Source organism: Balaenoptera musculus, chromosome 14 (assembly GCF_009873245.2).
Source record: "Balaenoptera musculus isolate JJ_BM4_2016_0621 chromosome 14, mBalMus1.pri.v3, whole genome shotgun sequence".
NCBI classification, from domain to species: Eukaryota; Metazoa; Chordata; class Mammalia; order Artiodactyla; family Balaenopteridae; genus Balaenoptera; species Balaenoptera musculus.
In genome coordinates this window covers 38,196,720-38,218,656 of record NC_045798.1, presented here as the reverse complement: position 1 = coordinate 38,218,656, position 21,937 = coordinate 38,196,720, and the positions used below count along the sequence as shown (strand labels likewise).

General features: G+C 45.3%; 1 protein-coding gene across 1 annotated transcript in view; it reads right to left on the bottom strand.

Annotated features, from left to right (window-relative positions):
* COLEC12 (collectin subfamily member 12) overlaps positions 1–21,937 on the bottom strand; it is a 191,988-nt gene that overhangs the window by 5,328 nt on the left and 164,723 nt on the right. Inside the window, exons 6-9 of the mRNA XM_036823213.1 lie at positions 14,698–15,186; positions 13,584–13,720; positions 12,146–12,255; positions 3,767–3,912 (exon numbers count right to left, since the gene is read on the bottom strand). Of these exons, the coding sequence (XP_036679108.1) occupies positions 3,767–3,912; positions 12,146–12,255; positions 13,584–13,720; positions 14,698–15,186 (882 nt within the window). The remainder of the gene's footprint in view (positions 1–3,766; positions 3,913–12,145; positions 12,256–13,583; positions 13,721–14,697; positions 15,187–21,937) is intronic.

The following is a 21,937-nucleotide window of genomic DNA, read 5'->3' as shown; positions in this document are numbered from 1 at the left end:
CTGGTTGTTCAGTAGCATGTTGTTTAATCTCCTCATATTTGTGATTTTTCCAGTTTTCTTCTTGTGATTGAAGCCATATCAAGCATCTTTTCCAGCCACAATGGTATGAGACTAGAAATCAATCTTCTTAAATTTATTGTGACTTTTTTGTGGCCTAACATGATATATTCTGGAGAATGTTCCATGTGCACTTGAGAAGAATGTGTATTCTGTTGCTTTTGGATGGGATTTTTTCTATCAGTTAGGTCCACCTGATCTAATGTGCCATTTAAGGCCAATGTTTCCTTATTGATTTTTTGGCCTGGATGATCTATTCATTGATGAAAGTGGGGTACTATTACTGTACTGCTATCTATTTCTCCCTTTAGGTCTGTCGATATTTGTTTTTTTTACTTAGGTGCTCCTATGTTGGGTGCATAAATATTTACAAATGTTATATACTCTTGTTGGATTGATTCCTTTATCACTATGTAATGACCTTCTTTGTCTCTTATTCCAGTCTTTGTTTTAAAGTCTATTATGTCTGATATAAATATAGCTACCCCATCTTTCTTTGGGTTTCCATTTGCATGGAATATCTTTTTACATCTTCACTTTCAGTCTGTGTGTATCCTTCATCTGAAGTGAGTCTCTTGTAGGCAGCATATAAATGGGTCTTGTATTTTTATCCATTCAGCCATTCTATGTCTTTTGACTGGAGAATGTAGTCCATTTATGTTTAAAATAATTATTAAAAGATATGTATTACTTGCCATTTTGTTAATTGTTTTCTGGCTGTTTTGTAGTTCCTCTGTTTCTTCTTCTCTTGCTCTCTTCCTTTGTGACTTGATGATTTTCTATAGTGGTATGCTTAGATTCCTTTCTATTTATCTTTTATGTATCTACTATAGGTTTTTGCATCGTGGTTATCATGAGGCTTACATATAACAATTTGTATTTATAATAGTCTATTTTAATTAACAACTTAAGTTTGAATGCATTCTAAAACTCTGTGTTTTTACTCCCTGCCCCCACACCATTTTATGTTTTTGATGGCACAATTTATGTCTTTTAATCTTGTGTATCTCTTAACAAATCATTGTAGTTATAGTTATTTTTATTACTTTTGTCTCTTAACCGTCATACTAGCTTTATAAGTGTTAATCCACTACCTTTACAACATTAGAGTATTCTGAATTTTACTATATATATGTAAAGGTAAATATATTTTGACCTTTACCAGTGAGATTTATACTTTCATATGTTTTCCTGTTTTTAATTAGCACCCTTTCTTTTCAGTGTAAAGAAGCCTCTTTAACATTTCTTGTAAGGCTGGTCTAGTGGTGGTGAACTCCTTTAGGTTTTGCTTGTCTGGAAAACTCTCTCTCTTTCAATTCTGAAGGATAACTTTGCTGGGTAGAGTATTCTTAATTGGAAGTTTTTTTCTTTAAACACTTTTAATAAAACTATTCCACTCCCTTTTGGCTTCCCAAGTTTCTGCTGAAAAATCAGCTGACAGTCCATAGGGGTTCCCTTGCATGTAACAAATTATTTTTCTCTTGCTGCTTTTAAGATTCTCTCCTTGTCTTTAACTTCTGACATTTTAATTATAATGTGTCTTGGTGTGGGTCTCTTTGGGTTCCTCCTATTTGGAACTCTGGGTTTCCTGGATTTGGATGTCTGTTTCCTTCCCAAGTTTAGGGAAGTTTTCAGCCATTATTTCTTCAAGAAGTTTCTGCCCCTTTACCCCTCTTCTCCTTCTGGGCCCCTTTAATGTGAATTTGGACCACCACATGTTGTCTCATAAGTACCTTAAACTATCTTCATGTTTTTTTGTTCTTTTTTCTTTTTTCTTCTCCACTGGGTGTGTTCCACTGCCCTGCTTTTGAGCTCACTGATCCTTTCTTCTGCTTCATCTAGTCTGCTACTGAACCCTACTAGTATATATTTTCCAGTTCAGTTATTGTATTCTTCAGCTCTGTAACTTCTATTTGTTACTTTCTTATATTTGCTATCTATCTCTTTATTGAAGTTCTAACTGTGTTCATCTATTCTTCTCCCGAGTTCAGTGTGAGCATCTTTATAACTATTATTTTGAACTTTTTAATAGGTATATCACTTATCTCCATTAAGGACTTTTTATAAGGTTTTATCTTGTTCTTTCATTCAGAACATATGTATCTTTCTTCATTTTGCTTGACTCTCTGTGTTGTCAAACTAGATAAAACAACCCTCTTTCCCAATCTTGAGGGAGTGGCATCTTGTAGGAATGAACCTTATCTTTCAACCCTGCCCTAGCTCTTGCTTGTCCTTCAAACCACTGTGATTGTTCAAGAAGCCTTTCTTATTTTTAGTGGCTCCTAGCATTTGAGTGTGCCAAGACCTGTCAGTGCCCCAAAGGGGAGGATCTCAGTCAGCAACTAGAGTCTTGCTGATTAGAAACTAAACCTTCAGGCAGCAGCTTTTAAAGTATGCAAATATTTATAGTCTTGTGGGACTGAAAGGTATGTCCCACTGGCCACCAGAACTGGGTGACCTAGAGGTGTCTCCTGCACAGTTGTTGCAAAAATCAGGGTGCCAGACAAGTGTACAAGCTCCATCCTGGGAGCTACCCGCACCCTGTCATGAGGCAGAGGGAGGTCACAAAGATGGCATCCACCAGCCTTTGTCCCTGGAGGGCACCTCCGTAGGTCCCTAGATGAGCCAAACCAGAAGCTTACCCCTCTTGCTGAAGCTCCAGGACAAGCAAATAGGCCTCTTTCACAGAAATACTGGGGGTATGATTCAGTTTGCTGTCTGCACAGTGCCCTGGGGATAGCAGCTGGCCAAGAATGATTTGTTTATTATAGTCTCATGGGACCCAGGAATGCAAGCTCACTGGCCACTAGAGCCAGGAGATCAAGGGGTGTTCCCTGGGTGGCAGCTGCAAAAAACTGGGCATCAGACGTGTGTAAAAGCTACCCTTGGGGTGATACGGGTGCTGTGGAGCACAGCAGAGGGAGGGCACAAAGATAGTGCCTGCCCTTCAAGGTCTCCCACCAACTTTCCAAATAAAGACTTTATGAGATTGAATTACATCATATTCACAAGGTTGTATAGTTTAGAACTATCTAATATTTTAGAACATGTTCATCACCCCTAAAAGAAACCCATACCTATTACCATTCACCCCCATTTCCTCCTTCCCCCACCACAAACTTTCAAATCTAGTTCTGATGAAGAAAACTAAGATGCTATGTCCTGAAGAGGGTCATGTATTTAATGAAGCTTTACATAAGTACCTTTTGAAATGAAAAAAAGAATCTCCAAATGCCTCTTAGGCTTATGAGCTTATAAGGAGGCGGGGAACCTATATCCCTACATTATCTAGCACAGCATCTGGCCCATAGTAAATGCTCAATAAATACACATGGAATTGAATGCTTGGCCACCTGAATTATCTGTGCATGGAACTCTATGAAAAAGACTTAACACTGGTGCCATATGTTAAATAACAATTGACTGACAATATTATAAGGTAATGACCTAGGTCTTTTAGTCTAATATTTTTTGAGTACTTCCTCTACATTAGGCACATTTATTAACTTATTTAAGTCCTCACAACAACCCCATTAAGAAGATACTATTATTCCCCTGAGGTTAATAGCTTGCCCAGCTAGTAAATGGCGGAACCAGGACTGGAACCCGATTACCGAGCCTACATTCAGATCCCTTATACTCATCACCTCTTGCCCTTTAATAAGATATAAGCTCAGCGGCTCTCTCTTAAATCCCCTCCGCTGCTTACCTGTCTCCCTGTCTTTTTCGCAAATGAAGTTATTGATGTCCTCACATTGGAAGTCGTTCCACTGCCCAGCATAAATCAGCCCGGCACAGTCTTCTCCAGGCCCATGGCCATGACCCCAGTTATCTGGCTGTCCAGCTTTCCAATTTCTTTTAAGAAAACAGAAATCAAGTATTATTTGCAAAGTCACAGGGAAGTTTTCTTTACCCAAGAGCAGCAGAGAAATGTAAAAAACAAAACCAAGGCCTGTCATTTGTCCGGGAATGAAAATGCACTGTTTAAAAAGCTGTGCACACTCTGATTCAGAATAAGCAGCTGTTTTGCAGAGCAGTGTGTTATGCAGCATCTCCCTGCAGGCTTGTTATCATTGCCACAGTGCAATCAGCTCACTGAGCTGCTTCATCCCATTGCTGAGAGAGTAAATCTGTCTCCAACACAGTTAGATGAATGACAGCTTTCTAACGTGCACTGGAATGCTGACTGCTGGGCATGTGGGTGTATATCTGTGTGTGAATGTATATGCATTCTGAGGACCACACACGCACACACGCACACACACATTCTTGTGAGAACCCAGAAGGATCCTCGTATGTTCTGATATCTTGTCTCTAACAAGTCAGAGTCAGGCAGAGAGCGAAAGACACTTGATATACACTTACAAGAACCTACAATTATAAACACTTGGTTATGGTTTTCTGGCTAAGTTGCAGATAGTTAATTGCTATAGAAAGAAATAGTAATTTATTCTTACTGAAAATGACTTATACATCTCACTGCCTTTTTTGGGAGAGAGATTCTTTAAAACAAGTTTTCTTTAGGATGAGCTCATTTGGGGCTTAACTTGCATGCTGCTGCTCAAAGCACCCCTTTGCCAACGTTTGCTGTTCCTGACTCTATTTCCAAGCAATAAATTAGATGTGCTTCCAAGACTCAAAACTTGAAAGACTATGTTTTCTCTGAGAACCAGGTCTTTGCACAGAAGCTTGTGGTTACCTCCTAAGAGGACAAGCTTGCCTCGTGCGGAGGGTCCGAAAAAACATCTGCAGCAGGAAGTGCTTCCCATAAACGATGACTCATTACCCAACCAGCATCATCTAATAATAACTCACTCTGGTCCATGCTTCATGTTCGTATCAGAGTGGCTGCGGCTTTGGCCGCTAGAGAGAAATCTTCCACTGTACAGACCCTGATAGCAGGAGAAAGTTCTACAGCAAAGAAACACTTCTCACTACTAAGATTTTCCTTTTCTGAGGCCAGGCTCTTACCAGGGTCACCTGGGGACAGAGCCCATGTTGCCCTACTTCTTTTGACAACAAGACCAGCAAAAATCAGGGCGAGGGGAAAGGAGAGTTGAAATTTACAGTTAAAGGGTGTAACAAGGTAGCGTGGACTCCCCCAAACCAACTGTATATTTTGGGATATTTTAAAAAATGAAGTGACCTCACTTAAATAAATCTAGTGATGAAGAGATAATTTAGATGAAACCATCAACTGATGAGAGTAAATGTGGGACGATACTCAGGTGGAAGTCAGAAATAGTCATTCGTTAACTCATTCATTTGACAGATACTCACAGAGCACCAACTATGTGCCAGGGATAAATAATGCTAGCTGATGGTAACACGGCACTATGGAGAACAGAGTCCCAGCCCTCTCAGAACTTATATCACAGGCAAGAAAGAAATGAGGTAAAACTCTCAGACTGTCACAGTGATGCCAGAAAGAGATGAAGTTGGAAGGAAACTTTCAGGCAAGTTTTTTTGTGTGTGTTTCTCTCCACCTTGCAGGACCCTCCCGGAAATGTCAACAATGCCTGGGCAGTTTGATGTTGTTGGTGTACACTTTGTTCATTTCTGCAGTTATACGAGGGGGTTCCATTCCAATTTTGTTTATCAAATTTGAGATTGTGATTCTCGATGCATAATGACGGGACATTTAATATTCTTTATCTCCCAGTTAGTTGGGAAATTGCATAAATAGGAATTCTGATAGAAGATCTGTTTAATATTTTCCCCTTGCATTTCCTTGCCCTTTTGAGTAGATAAGAGGGCACTACCATTCTACGGTTCTATATTATAAAAATGTAGTATGTAATATTACATGTAGCCATCTGTGTGGACAGAAGGGCAACCCATGTTTTGTCTTTGCAGTGCAGAGATGAAAGCTGTTATTCGTAACTTGACAGCATGCTCCCGTTAAATGATGTCCTGTGCAGCGGACCAAGAAATGGACAAGAGGAAGAAAGGAGCTTCAAGTGTGTTTTGGGAGACTCTCAGGAAGCACAGCACATCTCTGGTGATCTAAGGTGGGCAACTGCAAGCAGGGTGGGCAGGAAAGGCCTTCAAAGGTTCCCTTACAGTTCTGCTCTGAGCAAGTGGGCACAGTCTCCATCCCATGTGTGTTTGACTGCCCCGTGCCTACCAGGCAGTCTCCATTGACAGTGATGACCTTTGCCAAATGACACACTGGCATTTATTCCATCAAGAGTAGAAAGACCAGCTTTGACATGCTCCTGATTTCACTGGTCTTCTCGCTGGTCTGTCTGTTTTCTATTTCATTGCTTTCCAGTCATTATTATTTCCTTCCTTTTGCTTGCTTTGGGATTAATTTGCATTTCTTCTTCTACCCTCATAAAGTAGAAGCTTAGGTCATTAATTTCCAACTTTAAAATATTTTTCTAATATAAGCATTTTAAATCTATAAATGCCCCTCTATATACTGTTTTAGCTGCATCTCACAGATTTTGATATGTTATGTTTTCATTGTCTTTGAAACATTTGCAAATTTCCTTTGTGATTTCTCCTTTGCCCCATGGGTTGTTTAGAAGTGTGTCTTTAATTTCCAAATACTTGGCGATTTTACAGATATCTTTTTGTTATTGATTTCTAATTCAATTTTGTTTTGGTGAGAGAACATACACTACATAATTCCAGAGCTTTTAAATTTATGGAGACTTGTTTGATGACCCAGCCCATAGTTGATCTTGGTGAACACACCATACGCACTTGAAAAGAATGTGTATTTGTAGTTGTTGGGTGAAAAGTGCCATAAATATCAATGAAGTCAAGTTAGTTGATAGTGTCTGCTATATCCCTGTTGGTTTTTCTATCTCTTCAATACTTGTTCTATTAATTACTGAGAGGAGAGCATTGAAACCTCCTTTGAAGCCCCGTTCTTCACTGTATCCACATTTAGGGTCAGAGTGTCTGTCTTCTTGATTGTGACAGGGTCCTGGAAATCAGACTGTTTTTACATGAGTAGAAGAACAGTACCTCTCACTTGTATTGTGCCCCAAACTCCAGAAAAGATCCTCCAAACCAGCACAGAGGCTGGGTCATGGTGGACACTCCAGGATAATTCACTGAATGTTATCATGGGACTGTGGGCCAGTGGATCCCAATGTCCAGTCAGAGGACTGGTGCTGGGCAAGAATGAAGTTCTCACAGGTCTGTGGTGAAAAGAGAAAAATGAGGACAACCCTGTGTGTATGTGTGATGTCCAACTGTCTTTTCTTGGTTTTATTTTTGTTGTTTTCATGCTGAGATTTGTTGATAGGTGATTTTTTTTTTTTTTGCCTGTGCTGTGTAGCATGTGGGATCCTAGTTCCCTGACCAGGGATCGAAGCCGTGCCCCCCTGCATTGGAAGTGTGGAGTCTTAACCACTGGACTGCCAGGGAAGTCCCCGTTGATAGGTGATTTTTAAAACCCATGTCCTTAGTTGGGCAACTAAAATCTCGGCAACACGAGTCAGCCCTCCAGTGTTTCTCTTGGAATTGTATTGGCGCGTGGATCCAAAGCATTTGGAAACCTGTCCTGGGGACCATCCTGGGACATCACAGATCACTTCTCATGCCATCCTTTTCCCTAATCGTCATAAGATTTAGTGAGTCAGGTCATATGTTTCATGGGAAATAAACCTTCGTTCAAGTCCACGTGTGCCCTAAGCTTCTGGCATCCAATCCACATCACTGTTGCTTTTTGTCTGTTTATTCCAGCACCGTCTTTCTCAACCAGCTCTCAGTATAAAAATGGAGTGGGGGCAAGAGGCAGAGGAGAGAACCTTTTATCCCTTGTCTGTTTCCTCTTTAACAGTCCCCTCAGCAGCCTGAAATAATTTCACAAGGGGTGTGTGTGTTTGCGTGTTGGAGAGAAAGGATAAGAGTAAAGTAGGGAGACTGACTTCTTCTGTAGCCTGGACAAAGTATGGGGAGGTGGCAGGTCCAGAAACCACTGTGGGTGGCAGGGGAAAGGGAAGTGGATGGACCAGGCTTGGAGGCCACAGAAGCAAAGAGGAGGAGGGTACAGGTGAGTCTGAGTAGATGGAGAGGTACTTGGGGAGCTGTATCGTGTTGGGAGACCCCTGAGAGCCTAGAGCCCCATCCCCAGGCCACGGCAGGGAACATTCTTCTTGTCTTCACAAACCTGTCGTGAGTGTGTGTGGCATCTCCTTCAGGACATGGTATAATCCATAACTGCTAGGAAGTGTTATCCTGCAATTAGTGACTAGTATGAAAATGATGACAGTGATGACAATAGGAGTAATAATTCCTGAGCACTTCCCATGGGCTCAGTGTCCTCAATGCTCGATACATATTATCTCATTTAATTTTCACAATACTGACATCAGTCCTTCTGGAATCTTCATTTCTAGATGAGGGCATGGAGATTCCACACGGTTGAGTAACTTGCACAAGGTCACAAGCTGTTGAGTGCTGGGTCTGGACCTGGAACCCAGACCTTATTGACTCTAGGGCAGGTACTCTCTCCCCTCGCTACACTAACTCTTTTTCTAGTTTGCACCGTGTTTATTATTATATGTCAAGTTAAATTAGCCTTCGGCTATTGAGACCTCATAATATGTCTGCCTAATTTATTCTGGCTTTTAAAATGTGATCCCAGGGACAAAGTGAGAGAGTGGCATGGACATATATACACTACCAAATGTAAAGTAGCTACTGGGAAGCAGCCGCATAGCACAGGGAGATCAGCTCAGTGCTTTGTGACCACCTAGAGGGGTGGGATAGGGAGGGTGGGAGGGAGACGCAAGAGGGAGGGGATATGGGGATGTATGTATATGTATAGCTGATTCACTTTGTTATAGAGCAGAAACTAACACACCATTGAAAGCAATTATACTCCAGTAAAGATGTTAAAAAAAAAAAAAAATGTGATCCCGGGGTTTTTTACATGTCTATGTATTCCTTTGGGTGGAAAACTAGAAGCACAGTCTGGGCTGTGGCTGGGAACAGAGCTCCCAGGAAGGTGTCAGGGGATGTGAGCCTTCTCAGGTCCCAGATACCAATTCTGGGGCTCTCCTCCCAAATCACATAATTCCTGCTGGAGCCTGGGAGAGACGAGGAAACTTCCACCTTGGGAGAGCTGGCATAGGCAGTACTGTTCTGTTCCCTCTCAATCCATTCCATGTGGGCCAATCCAGTTTTTGCTTAGAGGAGGGCTTCAGATTGAATTTCTTAGTGAGTCTAACCCAGACCTTTTTCGTATTTATGGTTGTGAGAAAAGTGGAGGAGACTGAGGGTTTTTTTGTTTTTGTTTTTTTTTTCCAGCTCCCCACTGACTCCCTTAAAAAAAAATGATCCCGGCACTCTAGACTGTCAGTCACAAATTTCTCTTTCCCTTAGTAGTCTCTGCCTCCCGTCCCCCCACTCCCACTGGTCCGATTTTAGGTGACAACTCTCACAACTGTTTTGACTCTCCTGAAGCATATCTCTGCTGTGCTGGATGCCCTCCTAGGGCTGGCGGCCAAATTCCCGAGTGCCAGGGAGTGGTGTGGCTTCATCTCCCCAAGGACAGGTGCGCAGGGAGCAGACAGGATGTCTGCTGAGCCAGGAGGCAGATATCCTTTTGCCCTGCGGGCAGTCTGGGGCTCACCTTCGGAGCAGACCTAAAATCTTCAAATGTTCCACCTTGAGGTTCGGTCGCTCTTTTAAAAGAAATGGCCTTCGCCAGCCCCCACCCAGAACTCCCTTGTGGTAGGATGAACCTAGCTATGGACCCGAAATTTCTTGCATGCCCTTCAGCACAGCACTTGTGATGGGCTGCAGGAGCAAAAACATATATTGTTGGGACTTCCCTGGTGGTCCAGTGGTAAACAGTCTGCCTGCCAATGCAGGGGACGCCGGTTCGATCCCTGGTCAGGGAACTAAGATCCCACATGCCACAGGGCAACTAAGCCCGTGCGCCACAACTACCGAGCTCGCACACCTCAGCTAGAGAGCCTGCATGCCGCAACTATGGAGCCCATGTGTTCTAGAGCCCACGCACCACAACTAGAGAGAGAAAAGAAACCCGCACGCCACAACTAGAGAAGCCTGCGCGACACAACAAAGAGCCTGCGTGCTGCAATGAAAGATCCCGAGAACCTGCATACCGCAACTACAACCTGCAGCCAAAATAAAAAATAAATAAAAAATAAACATATATTATCTTTCTCTAAGTACGGTTTCTAAACACTCCCCCCAAACCCCCCACAGTGGTAAGATCATAGACCCAGTGCCTGGCTATGTGACCCCACCTCGGGGGTCAGGTCCATTCTAGGCTGATCATTTCCCCCTCTCCTATGGGGGTGATGAGGGTCACATGGAATGAGGTCTAGGACTGTGCTGAAAACTGAATTCCCACGTTTACACATCTGTGTTCATAGCAGCATTATTCACAATAGCCAAAAGTTGGAAGCAACCCACATGTCCATCCATGGATGAATGGATAAACAAACTGTGGTCCATCCATACAATGGAATATTATTGAGCCTTAAAAAGGAAAGAAATTCTGACACGTGCTACAGCATGGATGAACCATGAAGACATTATGCTCAGTCAAATAAGCCAGTTACAAAAGGACAAATACTGAATGATTCCACTTACAGGAGTGACTTAAAGGAGTCAAATTCATAGAGACAGAAAGTAGAAGGGTAGGTACTACAGGCTGGGGGGAATAGAGAGTTATTGTTGAACGTGGACAGGGTTTCAGTTTGGGAAGATGAAAAAATTCTGCAGATGGATGGTGGTGAAGTTTACACAGCAATGTAAATGTAGTTGACGCTGGAATCTACACTTAAAAATGGTTTAAATGGTAATTGTTATGTTATATATATTTTACCACAATTTTTAAGTAAAAGTGTTTTTAAAAAGATAAAATAAATGGCCTTATTCTGGTTTCCACCTATATCCTCTAATCATGCTTTTCACGTGGAGGATTTAAAAGTATAAAGAAGCCTGTCTGTCTACCCCCATGCACAGACATGCACAGGAACTCTATCTGGCCCCTCCATCCCCTCTAACCCCTGTTCCCTGTCCTTGACCTCTACTGCTCCAGCCTCGATGCCCGTGATGCTGTCTTGGACCTGAAACACCCTCGCTTTCTCCTCTCCTGGTGCCAAGGTTGCTGCGGCTCCTCCATGCTCGGGACGTGGTCCTGAAGCCGAGATGCCCACACGCCTGCTTGAACCTCTGCGGGGCCTGCCTTCTCTGTCTCCAGCAAAGGAAAGGTATTCACAGGTCGGTTTTTATGAATTCTGCTCCATTTGGTACAGTGTGTGTTGCATATTTTCATAGTTTCACATCCATTAGAGGCAAAGCAGGAGTAGGATAAAGAGGTGGAATTTAAATGGGCACAATTTAGTCCTCTTCAGACCCTGGGGTAGGATTAGGGCAGGAGTGGACACCGGGGTCGGATGAGGCTCACAGAGATGTCTGTGCCCCTAGGAGCTCCGAGAAGGTTCTGTGAAGTGCTTCCCTTCTCTGTTGCTGCCTTTATAGAACTCAGGTCACATCGGACTTACAGAGACTCTTCAAGCCTGTAGGACACGGTCATCCCACAAACGCCTTCATTTGTGGTGTACTTGAACTTTCTGTGTGTAGGAGAGTCATCAACCTGTAGTTCATCCCCACACTCTGGCCGGAAGCACAGAGGGGGTCAGGGCGTCGATGGCGTCATCCTGAAGGGAGTGCCCGGCTCTCGTCAGAAACATGGCTGGTGAGCTCGGACCATGCTGGGGAGCCTGGGGCTTCTCTGGCCTTCACGGCAGCACTTAAAGAGCACGCTTGGCCACAAGTGCCATCCTGGGTGGTCTTATGAGCCTCTGGTGGTTTATTTTGTTTGATTTTTGTTTGTTTTTGTAGAAATGAAAAAAAATTCGCTCCATGAAAAGAAAAAGGAAAACCCCTATTTTTACAGCATATTGATTCTCAACCATAATTTCCCTACATGGAAATAAACATGCAGCTGGTACCTGAAGCCTCAGTTTGAGGAACGTGTAGGACACAAGGTCGTTCAGGAAGAAACTGTAGGAAGTCAGTCTGGCAAGAGGTGAAAACATAGACCAGTGAGAGCCTGACCAGCAATCTGGAAGTTTCTGAGACTCACTTATACTCTAGAGAGGTCCCATCCAGCCACTTCCATTCGTTTTCCTGCTCTGAGTCTGTGAGGCCGATCCAGTAGTTCTCTCTCCCTACCATCTGCTTTTTGATCCATTGCTGAAAAAGAAATCAGAAACAGTACATTACTATTTCTTGAACAGATGTTTGGGGGACTTTCCCCTCAATGTTTAGAAAAGAAGGACACTTTATAAGAGGATGTTTATCAGACTTTAACAGAGAAGCATAATGAGATTTGAATAAGATAAAGCTGTCTCAAAAAAAAAAAAAAGAGGATGTTTGTCAGAACTTGTGCACTGCTTTTGCTGTCCTCTTCTTATTGCATTTGTTTTGCACTGTTTTGGGGGCTTTGACGTTTTTTCCTCTTATAAGTTTATAAGCAATATTTAAGTGATGCTCTTTCTCCCGTAAAGTATCCAGACCACTCGATGAATCCCACCAGGCTCCACCCCCTTCCACCACCCCTCCCTCCCATGTTCTAATGACAGTAACAGCCATGGCAATATTGAGCGCTTCCTCTGGGCCAGGTCCCACGTCCAGTGTGTCACATACAACGTGTCTTTGAGCCATTACAACCACCAACCTAAGACAGATGACAGGTGGCTGAGCTGGGCTCAGGCCCAGGTCTGTATGTGCTGAAGCCCAGGTACCTGACTACTGTCTAATGGATGTTCATTCCCAGTCAATTACTGCAGAAGCATCTGTTTTCAGGGTCATGTCTGCCAGAGACACTTAAGGAAAAGGAAGGAGGCCACTGGGACAGTGTGGCATTAAAGAAAGAGCATTGGTATTGTTGCTAGTTGGACCTCAGTTTCAATCTCAGCTCTGCATTTACTTGTCTCATCATGTATTAATCATTTAAACTTTGCGGGGCCTCAGTTTTCTTATCTGTTAGATGGGGGTAACATTACACATAGGCTGTAGGGATGTGGTGAGGTTTATAAGAGAAAATGCCTCATACAGTGCCTGGCACACAGTAGGGGCCTAGTGAATGGTCACCATTGTTATCATGTGTGGGCTCTGCCCCAGGGCCTCCTTTACTCTTCCTGACTGTGCCGAGGCCACATGTCTGGTCCCTTGCATCCCTCCCCACCCCTACGGTGCTTAGGCCTCTCTGCCTCTCTCTCCACAGGGGCCTGGTGCCGGCCTGCCAGGCTTACGGCTCTTTCAATGGCCACTGGGAAAAGCCACACACCTCCAGGCTTGATAAAGCAAGACCTTCCAGGTGGAAGCATAAAGACCTAATTCCCATGCCATGAATGCTTCTTGTCACTGGATAAATAGCCCAAATCTCCATAATGCAGCCTTCTGTGTTTATGTGACTATGAATTCTTGATATCTTTGAATCCTCAGTAAGCACGTACTTTCCAGATGTCACGATCCTTAAATTACAGTTTTCCCCAACTATAAGTATGCTGCAAACATACCTGTTCCTCTCTTGTGTTTATGAAAACGAGATGTGAAGACCTGTCTTCACAGGAAAGTTTTGCATCCTCAAAAATTTCTTTTTCAACCGAAAAATAGTAGCATTTCTCTGTGAAGTTCTTCCAGTGAGGCGGGCAGCCTAGGAATGCAAAGTTTAAAAGTACTGATTAAAACACACACACACACACACACACACACACACACACACACACACACACACACACACACACACACACACACAGAAAGCACTATGCCTTTCCTCAGCTGTGTTTAAGAGGCACAGCTATGGCCCTGCTTCCCCACGTCCGTGTGCCAAGCCAGTGACTGACGTTTGGGGACATGCTAGGAGCAAAGACTAGTACAAGAAAGTGGCCTGCAGAATACACAGTAGTTAAAACTACATAATCTGGAAGATATCTACCCTGAGCCTTTGTTCCTCTGTGTCTGGATTAGTCTTTACAATGACAGAAATAACAGACACAGCAACAAAAAGCAGCACAGGCACAGATGTTCAACGTCAGTCTGGAATCACGTGGCACCTGTAAACAAGTGGCTGGGAGAGCCCAGAACTAGAACTAGGCTCACGGAACAAACGTGACTGAGCTGGACTGAAGGAAACCAAGTGGAATCGGGTGTGGGTCAAAGGAGAGAAATACAGGCTTGGTTGCAGACCCAACACTCAGGGTTTGACCAAAGGTTTCACTATCAAAGGACGAGAAGGCGCCATAACATCTTCTCAAAAAGAAATAACAATCTGGCTTCAGGAACAGAAAGTTCCACCTGCACGTTAACCACGGGTCATCCATCCCCAGGTGAAGGGTATAAAATGAGGACAGGGACGGGTCTGGGGTGGCCAGCCTCGGACTTTCCTGAAGGAAATGTTTGGGACCAGTTTGTCCCCGAGGACCTGACTCAGCTAATTATAAACAAGTGCTGGAGGGCCTGGTGCTGTTTGGAGAGAAACACAAGTGCCTGAGCGCCACCGCCTGGCACGGGGCCGTGGGAGCAGCGGGGGCGGAGGCCACCCTGTGCGATGCCTTCACTGCCAATAAAACGGGGTGTGGGGGGCGCACATGGGGGGGCACCCATCCCCGGGTACGAGGGGCTCAGACTCACCGTTGGCCTCGGGTGCTGTGGTTGGCTCGCTCTGCAGGGCCAGGGGCACCGCCGCCCCTGATGGGCCCGGGGGACCGGGGGGGCCCTTGGGACCTGGCATGCCTGGCACCCCAGGCAAGCCAGGCAGACCCCTCGGCCCGGGCACCCCAGGCTCCCCCACGGTGCCCTGAAGTCCCTGGAAGCCGGGGGGGCCCTGGGGGCCCGGGAGTCCGTCCTTGCCTGGTGGGCCGGGGGGGCCTGGGTCCCCACTGGGGCCCTGAGGGCCGGGCTTCCCGGGGGACCCGCGGGAGCCTTTGGGGCCCTGCAGGCCTTTGGAGCCTTTGCCGCCACGCTCTCCAGGGGGGCCGACTGGCCCGATCGGGCCCCGCTCACCGGCCGGGCCGGGAGGGCCAGGCTCCCCCTTCTCTCCCTTCTGTCCCTTGTTGCCAGTGGGCCCCGGGGGTCCCTGCTGTCCTCTGTCACCTTTCGGACCCCTGGGGCCAGGAGGACCTAAAACAAAAAAAAGACAAAAGGCACAAATGTGAAATCCACGGCGCCTCTGGTCATCTGGGACCATTTTGTCACCAGCAGGAAGGCTGTGCGGGTTGAGATCGGGATGCCCTCCCTCTTATTTCCTCCTCTTTCCACTGATGTGATGAATATTTATGAGCTACCTGTTATATGACAAGCCCCATGTAAGGTGGGGGAGAAGGGGTTGAATTAGACCAAAGAGACGCCATCGAGTGCTGAGAGGCCCTGTGCTGTAATTCCTGCACCACACCGGCCCCGCCTCTCCTCTCTGCTCCTCCCACTGGGGCTCCTGTCCCCTTCAGCGGTGCTGCGGGCACACTGCTGTCCTTAGGGCTGAGCCTCACCGTGGACCAGCTCGCAGGGACGGGCGGTCTCCATGAGAAGCGCTCTCGGGGCCAGAGCGGAGGAGGATCAGTTTCATTTTTTCCAGAGAGTCTAATATGACACAAATAGGGAAGGTGAACTAGAGAAAAAAATAGGTGGACCATCTAATTGGCAAGGGAGGAAAAAAAGACACCATTTTCCACCAAAGGAGGAAAAAGCAGTTCCCCCTAAAAAAGGTTGGGAGAAGAAGGCAAATACCTGTTCATCCCTTCTTGTTCCAAAAGGAAGTTCACATAACATGGGATTGTTTTGTTTTCTCTGAGTTCTCAGGGGTAGGTAACGGGGATGTCACACAAATACATCACAACAAGGATTTGTATAGAAAATGACAGTGTGAGGTACTTTCACATACATTATGTCACCTGACCTTCATCTATGACATAGAATTCCCACAGCACACCTGAGGACACGCAGGGCCGCAGACACCAAGCTCTTTGTTCAAGGTTACTTAGTGACTCAGGACAGATCTACCCAGGGGAGTAAGACACGGACAGTCACCATCTGGGAGAGGAGCTGGGACAGGAATTCAGGGCTTCTCGTGTTGAAATGGATGCATCGTGGAGGGCACTGTGCTCAAATATCCTGCTGCCTGGAATCTTAGAGTTTGAGATCTCACTATTCTTCGTGAATAAGTATAAGAGCTTCACACCCATTCTTTGGACAGAAGCAGAGAGCCTTTGAGGCTGGAAGGGCGGAGGTGCGGGGGAAAGGCAGGGTTGGTGGGACTCCCACACACAGTTTTTCCTATTCCCCTGCACCAGCACACCCCACCGGCTGGTCGGGATGGAACAGTGAAGCAGCCTTTCCCGCCTCAGTAGGGGGACTCTCTGCACCCTCCCATCCCAGGCCCTAATGGACATCACTGCACCCACATACCATCCATGGCCAAGTCCAGCCTGCCATCTCTGCTGTCCCTTAGCAGGAGCCTAGGTCCTGGACTCAGCTTTCCTTACTTGAGGCTACCCATGACGTTGCCCCTAGACTTACTGGCAGGACCCTCTATAGAGCTGTAAGCGAGTTTATGCCAATGGCTAGCACTGGCTTCAATGCGTTCTTTCTAGGGTTATCTACCCCATAAGTGGGAGACTTTGGGATGAAGCACCCTCTCCCTGAACCCATTTCATTGACTTCTGTCCATCCGCTCCTGTTGACTCCTCTCTGCCATCAGCTCCCCTGGGCTCTGGGTCCTTATCTCCATCTCATAGTCGGATGGCCCATCTTTTCTGGGATGTCCCGCCAGCACCCCCAACCTGGTGTGTCTACACTGACCTTGTCATCTCTGCTGTTCACGTCCTCCTCCCGCCATCCCTCATCCCACTGCATCATCACGACCATCCCATCACCATCCTAGTGTGAGTGTTCTCTCTCTTCCTCTCTCCCTCCTGCCCCTCTCTGTCTTTCTGCTAGATGTTCACAGTTACCTCTTAACTGCTCTTCCTACCTCTGATTCCTCTCCATTCATCCCACTCTGCATCTTTCGCACTTTTGTCTTCTTTACACATAACTCTGGTCTCCACCTGCTCCAGAATCTTCAGCCCCTTCTTGATCACCTGGTGTCAAAGCTTTCATGACCTGGTCTCACATGTGTTTATTCCATCTTCCCCTGCACTTATGCAAATTTCTTCTCTTAGAATTTTCTCTGCCCATATCCATCTGGAGAATTCCTGTTCACCCACCATGTAATCCTCCCAGGTCACTCCAGATGGAAGTTTTCCTCTTTCTATGATTTTTTAGTCCTTGTTGTTCTTCGAGGATCCTTCCCATCTAGCAGCTAGATTATAGGCCATAGTCATTATCCAGCAAGTGTTATCAATTCAATGTGCATCACAGGTCAAAAAGCCCAGTGCACTAATGCCAGCATTATGGGCCCCAGCAGAGACCAGAAGGGAGAGATTTTGGGGGAATGGTGTCCTGCCTGGTGTCCCCTCACCTCATTCCAAGAAGTACAGCTCCACTCAATCTACATATCAGGTTGACCCTGGCTGCCAGTATGGAATCACCATGGGGAGATGTCTTTCCTGACTCTACTCACATTTCAGAATTGATCTAGTGGTCTTTTATCCACAATCTGATTTTTTTTTTTTCTGTTTAACTTGATGAGGCTTATTAAACAGCCAAGGCATTTAGTAAAGACATGGAGGGTGGGTTTTCATTGCCAGATCAGTCTCCTTTAAAAAATAACTTAGAGGCTTCCCTGGTGGCACAGTGGTTAAGAATCTGCCTGCCAATGCAGGGGACACGGGTTCGATCCCTGGTCTGGGAAGATCCCACACGCCACGGAGCAACTAAGCCTGTGTGCCACAACTACTGAGCCTGAGCTCTAGAGCCTGTGCACCACAACTACTGAAGCCTGCATGCCACAACTACTGAAGCCCGTGCACCCTAGAGCCCATGCGTCGCAACTACTGAGCCCACGCGCTGCAACTACTGAAGCCTGCGTGCCTAGACCCCGTGCTCCACAACAGGAGAAGCCACCGCAATGAGAAGCCCGAGCACCACAACAAAGAGTAGCCCCTGCTCACCACAACTAGAGAAAGCCCACGCACAGCAACGAGGACCCAGTGCAGCCAAAAATAAATTTTAAAAAATAATAAAAATTTAAAAAAATAAAGAGGGCTCTCACTCTTCTAAAAAAAATAACTTAGTTCCTTTGTGTAGTTGAGAAATAGTGTCTTACAGATTATTAGTGGGTAAGGTGGCATGTGTGTTCCTCCACAACGGATGTAGCATTATGGAAGATGCTAGTGGAACAATACTGACAATAGGCCAAAACGAACAAACAAAAATCTGATTTATTTAGAAAAAGGGCGAAAATAAAAGTAACTTTTTTTTTTCCCTCAGCTACTTCTGTTTTATGTTCTATGTTTAGCCTTAAGAAATCCAAATAATGAGGAAGGCCTGTTGGGAAATTCAAGTGCTTTAGAAATTCTTTATCCTTATCCTCTTCGTGGATTTGCCAATAATCAGTGTTTCTTGATCACTACGTCTGGGGTTGGGCTTATACTTGAAAGTTATGGGAAATGAGTTCACTTGCAGCCATGAAATAGTACCCGTTCCGGGGCTGTCTCCCTGTCTTATGTTCTGACAGACCCTGTGACAGGGACTTGTATTGTTCCAGAACGCCCTCCTCTGGTGTCTGACGGAATTCCAAAGACATACCAACTTCTCTTTTTGCCTCCTCACATGAATCCAAGACCTCCCCTACCTGGGGTGACTGCTTTTCGTGAATCTTATTTTCTTTCTGGGGTCGGGTAGTTTATCGTATTCAGCTGTTTCCCTCTGAACCGAAGGTGTGCTTGAATGGCCACATCCTCCACATAGAATCGTGGCTTATTTTAAGAACAGCATAAAAACAAGGATCCCACAGTCAACACAAAATACCAACAGATGCTAATTTCCAGATCTTGAGAAGGAAGGGAATAAGACTCTGGGAGAAGATGCAAGATTTTGCCTTTGATAAAGTCTAAAATCCTACTTGTGATGGATTTCCTAGCTGGATTAGCATAAAAAACTGAATTTTCATATGAAGCACTACATCCATCATAAATAGGTTATCTGTCTCTCTCTTTAAGATGAAGTTTTATATTCATGGCTGTGGATAAACTCCTAGCAAGCACACTATTATCAACGCATGTCTTCATCCACAGCTGCCCCATCCGCAGAGCTAGAGCAGGAGGCTGGCGCTCTGCCTACAGATGCTGGGCTATGTGAAAACGTATTCTGTGTGTCCCATACCTAGGGGATTCATTCATTCATATACTTGGGTCATTAAGACAATACTTTGCTCCTTAAGACCTAGATATTTGCTAATCATTTCTTTTTAAAAATCACTAAGAGAAAGAGCTAAAACCATTTCAAAAGTCAGCACTGGATCCCCCTACAAAGCCGATCATTAATGCCATGGGTATATCTTCCTCTAGGACCTGGGATGCTGGTATTGCTTTTGGCATCTAGATGATCCCAGGCTTTTAGGTATTACTTGAATCTTTTATTAGGCAGCTATTGAAGTGAAATAAAATGAAATAAAAATATAAGCCATCCATAGTGCCCTTAAAACTGAGAACACTGAGATAAATGATGAGGGAGTTTTATGAGCTCATGTGATAACAACTTGAATTCAGAGTCAAAAAAGTGTAACACTACATGTGAGGCAGACATGATGTCTTATACAGAAGAGGCAAACTGGAGATTTGCTTCAAGACCAAGTGGGTGGCTGCCTGGCTGGGGATTCTGAAATGCCAGGATACCCATGTTGCTGATAAAGCCACCAAAGGCTCCAGAAATGCCTGTATATAACCGACACCAGAACTTGGAGCAACCGTGTTTGCACTGCCAGCAAAACCTTCTCCCCAGGTTCCCAGGCTCCAGAGCCCAGAGCCTTGAACACCCGAATCCCCTAAACAAGCAGCTCTAAAGAGGACAGAAGACTAAATCACTGTGCCATTTCTGCTTTAACAACCAAACTGCAGGCCTTGAGAAGGGCCCAGCCCTGTGTCCTATGCCAGAGATAACTTTCCAATTCGTTTTCCAACAAAACTGCTGGTGCTTAACAGAAAGTAGAGAAACCACTTTAATTCTTACTGCCATTCAACATCTTGGAGACTCTGTTTTAGAACCACGAGTGGCTGGGTTGGAAGACAGAACAAAACAGTAATATAATCTGACATATTTTTCTTCTTCTTAAAAAATCTACTTTGCATGCAATGAAATTAATCAACATTTATTTATACCCACATATGAAAAAGTGGTCCTGCTTCACTTAGGTGAAAGGAATATACAAATTAAAAGGAAATTTAAGAGATATTTTTTGGCAATCATTTTGAAGAAGAATTTGATTCTTGACTCATGTTCAAGACAGTCAGGCTTCTGGAAAGCCATGGAAGCTCTCTCTCCACAGAGGAGGAGATATACTTAAACCACTGTTTCTCACCAACTGGCCACGGTCTACATCGATGCCTTTGAATTGCCTACTCTCAAGGCTCCCAGACACGTGGTCTTGTATGGGGAAGAGTATCAAGAGGGGGTGGGGTCGGCAGTGAGAGGAATCGAGGCCTCATGCCTGATCCACTTTGCTCCATGCCCTGTTCTGCTGTGTGTGCTGTCCAGGCTTCCTGTGCATCTTCTAGGTCCAGATCAAATGTCAGTCTCTCACTGAAGCCTTAACTGATAGCTCTCCTGAAGATAAACTCTCATGTATTCAACCTCCCCAAACATGCCATCTTTCTCCTGAATCATCCGAGGGCAGCAGGGTACCGTGTGGAAGCATGGGTTTAGGGACCAGACAGACCCGAGTTTAGCACTACCTACCACTGACTAGCTGCTTGATCTTGGATTAGTTACTCAGGCTCTCTGTGCCTCAGACCCCCTCCCTGCAAATGGGGATGCTGACGATTCCTACCTTAAGGAGCTGTAACAATGAACAGAGACAACTTATCCAGGTGCTCACTGCATGACTGGGCATGTTGCAGACACTCAATAAAAGTCGATTAGGGACTTCCCTGGTGGCACAGTGGTTAAGAATCCGCCTGCCAATGCAGGGGACACAGGTTCGAGCCCTGGTCCCGGAAGATTCCACATGCCGTGGAGCAGCTAAGCCTGTGCGCCACAACTACTGAGCCCACACGCCACAACTACTGAAGCCTGCGCGCCTAGAGCCTGTGCTCTGCAACAAGAGAAGGCCACCGCGATGAGAAGCCCCGCGCACCTCAACAAAGAGTAGCCCCACTCGCCGCAACTAGAGAAAAGCCCGCGCACTGCGACAAAGGCCCAACGCAGCCAAAAATAAATAAAATAAAATAAATAAATTTATTTTTTTTTAAAAAGTGTGATTAAAAAGTGAGTGAAAGCCAGGGGTCGGCAGCCACCGAGTGTGATTCCTCTCCTGGGCTGGGCACCAGGAAGCCAGCAGTTAAGTACTTTTGGACCCACATGGTACAACTATAGTCCTTGTGCACATGAAGCGTGGTTTCCACGGCGACTGTTACTGGCTGGGGCTCCAGTGGAGGGAAGTGCTTGGATAGGAAACTGAACAAAACTCACTCTGGGTATGAATATTAGCTAACCCCCTGCCAGGCAACTGCACTGTTTTATTTACATTATCTCATTAAGTCCTTATAACTCTAAAAGGTAGATGCAGATGGGAAACCGAGGCAAGAGAGGCTAAGGAAGTGGTACTCGTATCCAGGGCTATCAGGCTCTAGAGCTTTTGTTTCTCACCCACTAAACCTCGTGCTTCTCTCCAGAAAGCAGGTGCAGGGAACTTCTGATTGCACTAGGAGGATGGTGACTTACACCTGCATGGCTTGCAGAGAATAGGCTCAGGAGGGTGGAGGTGAACTTGCCACCC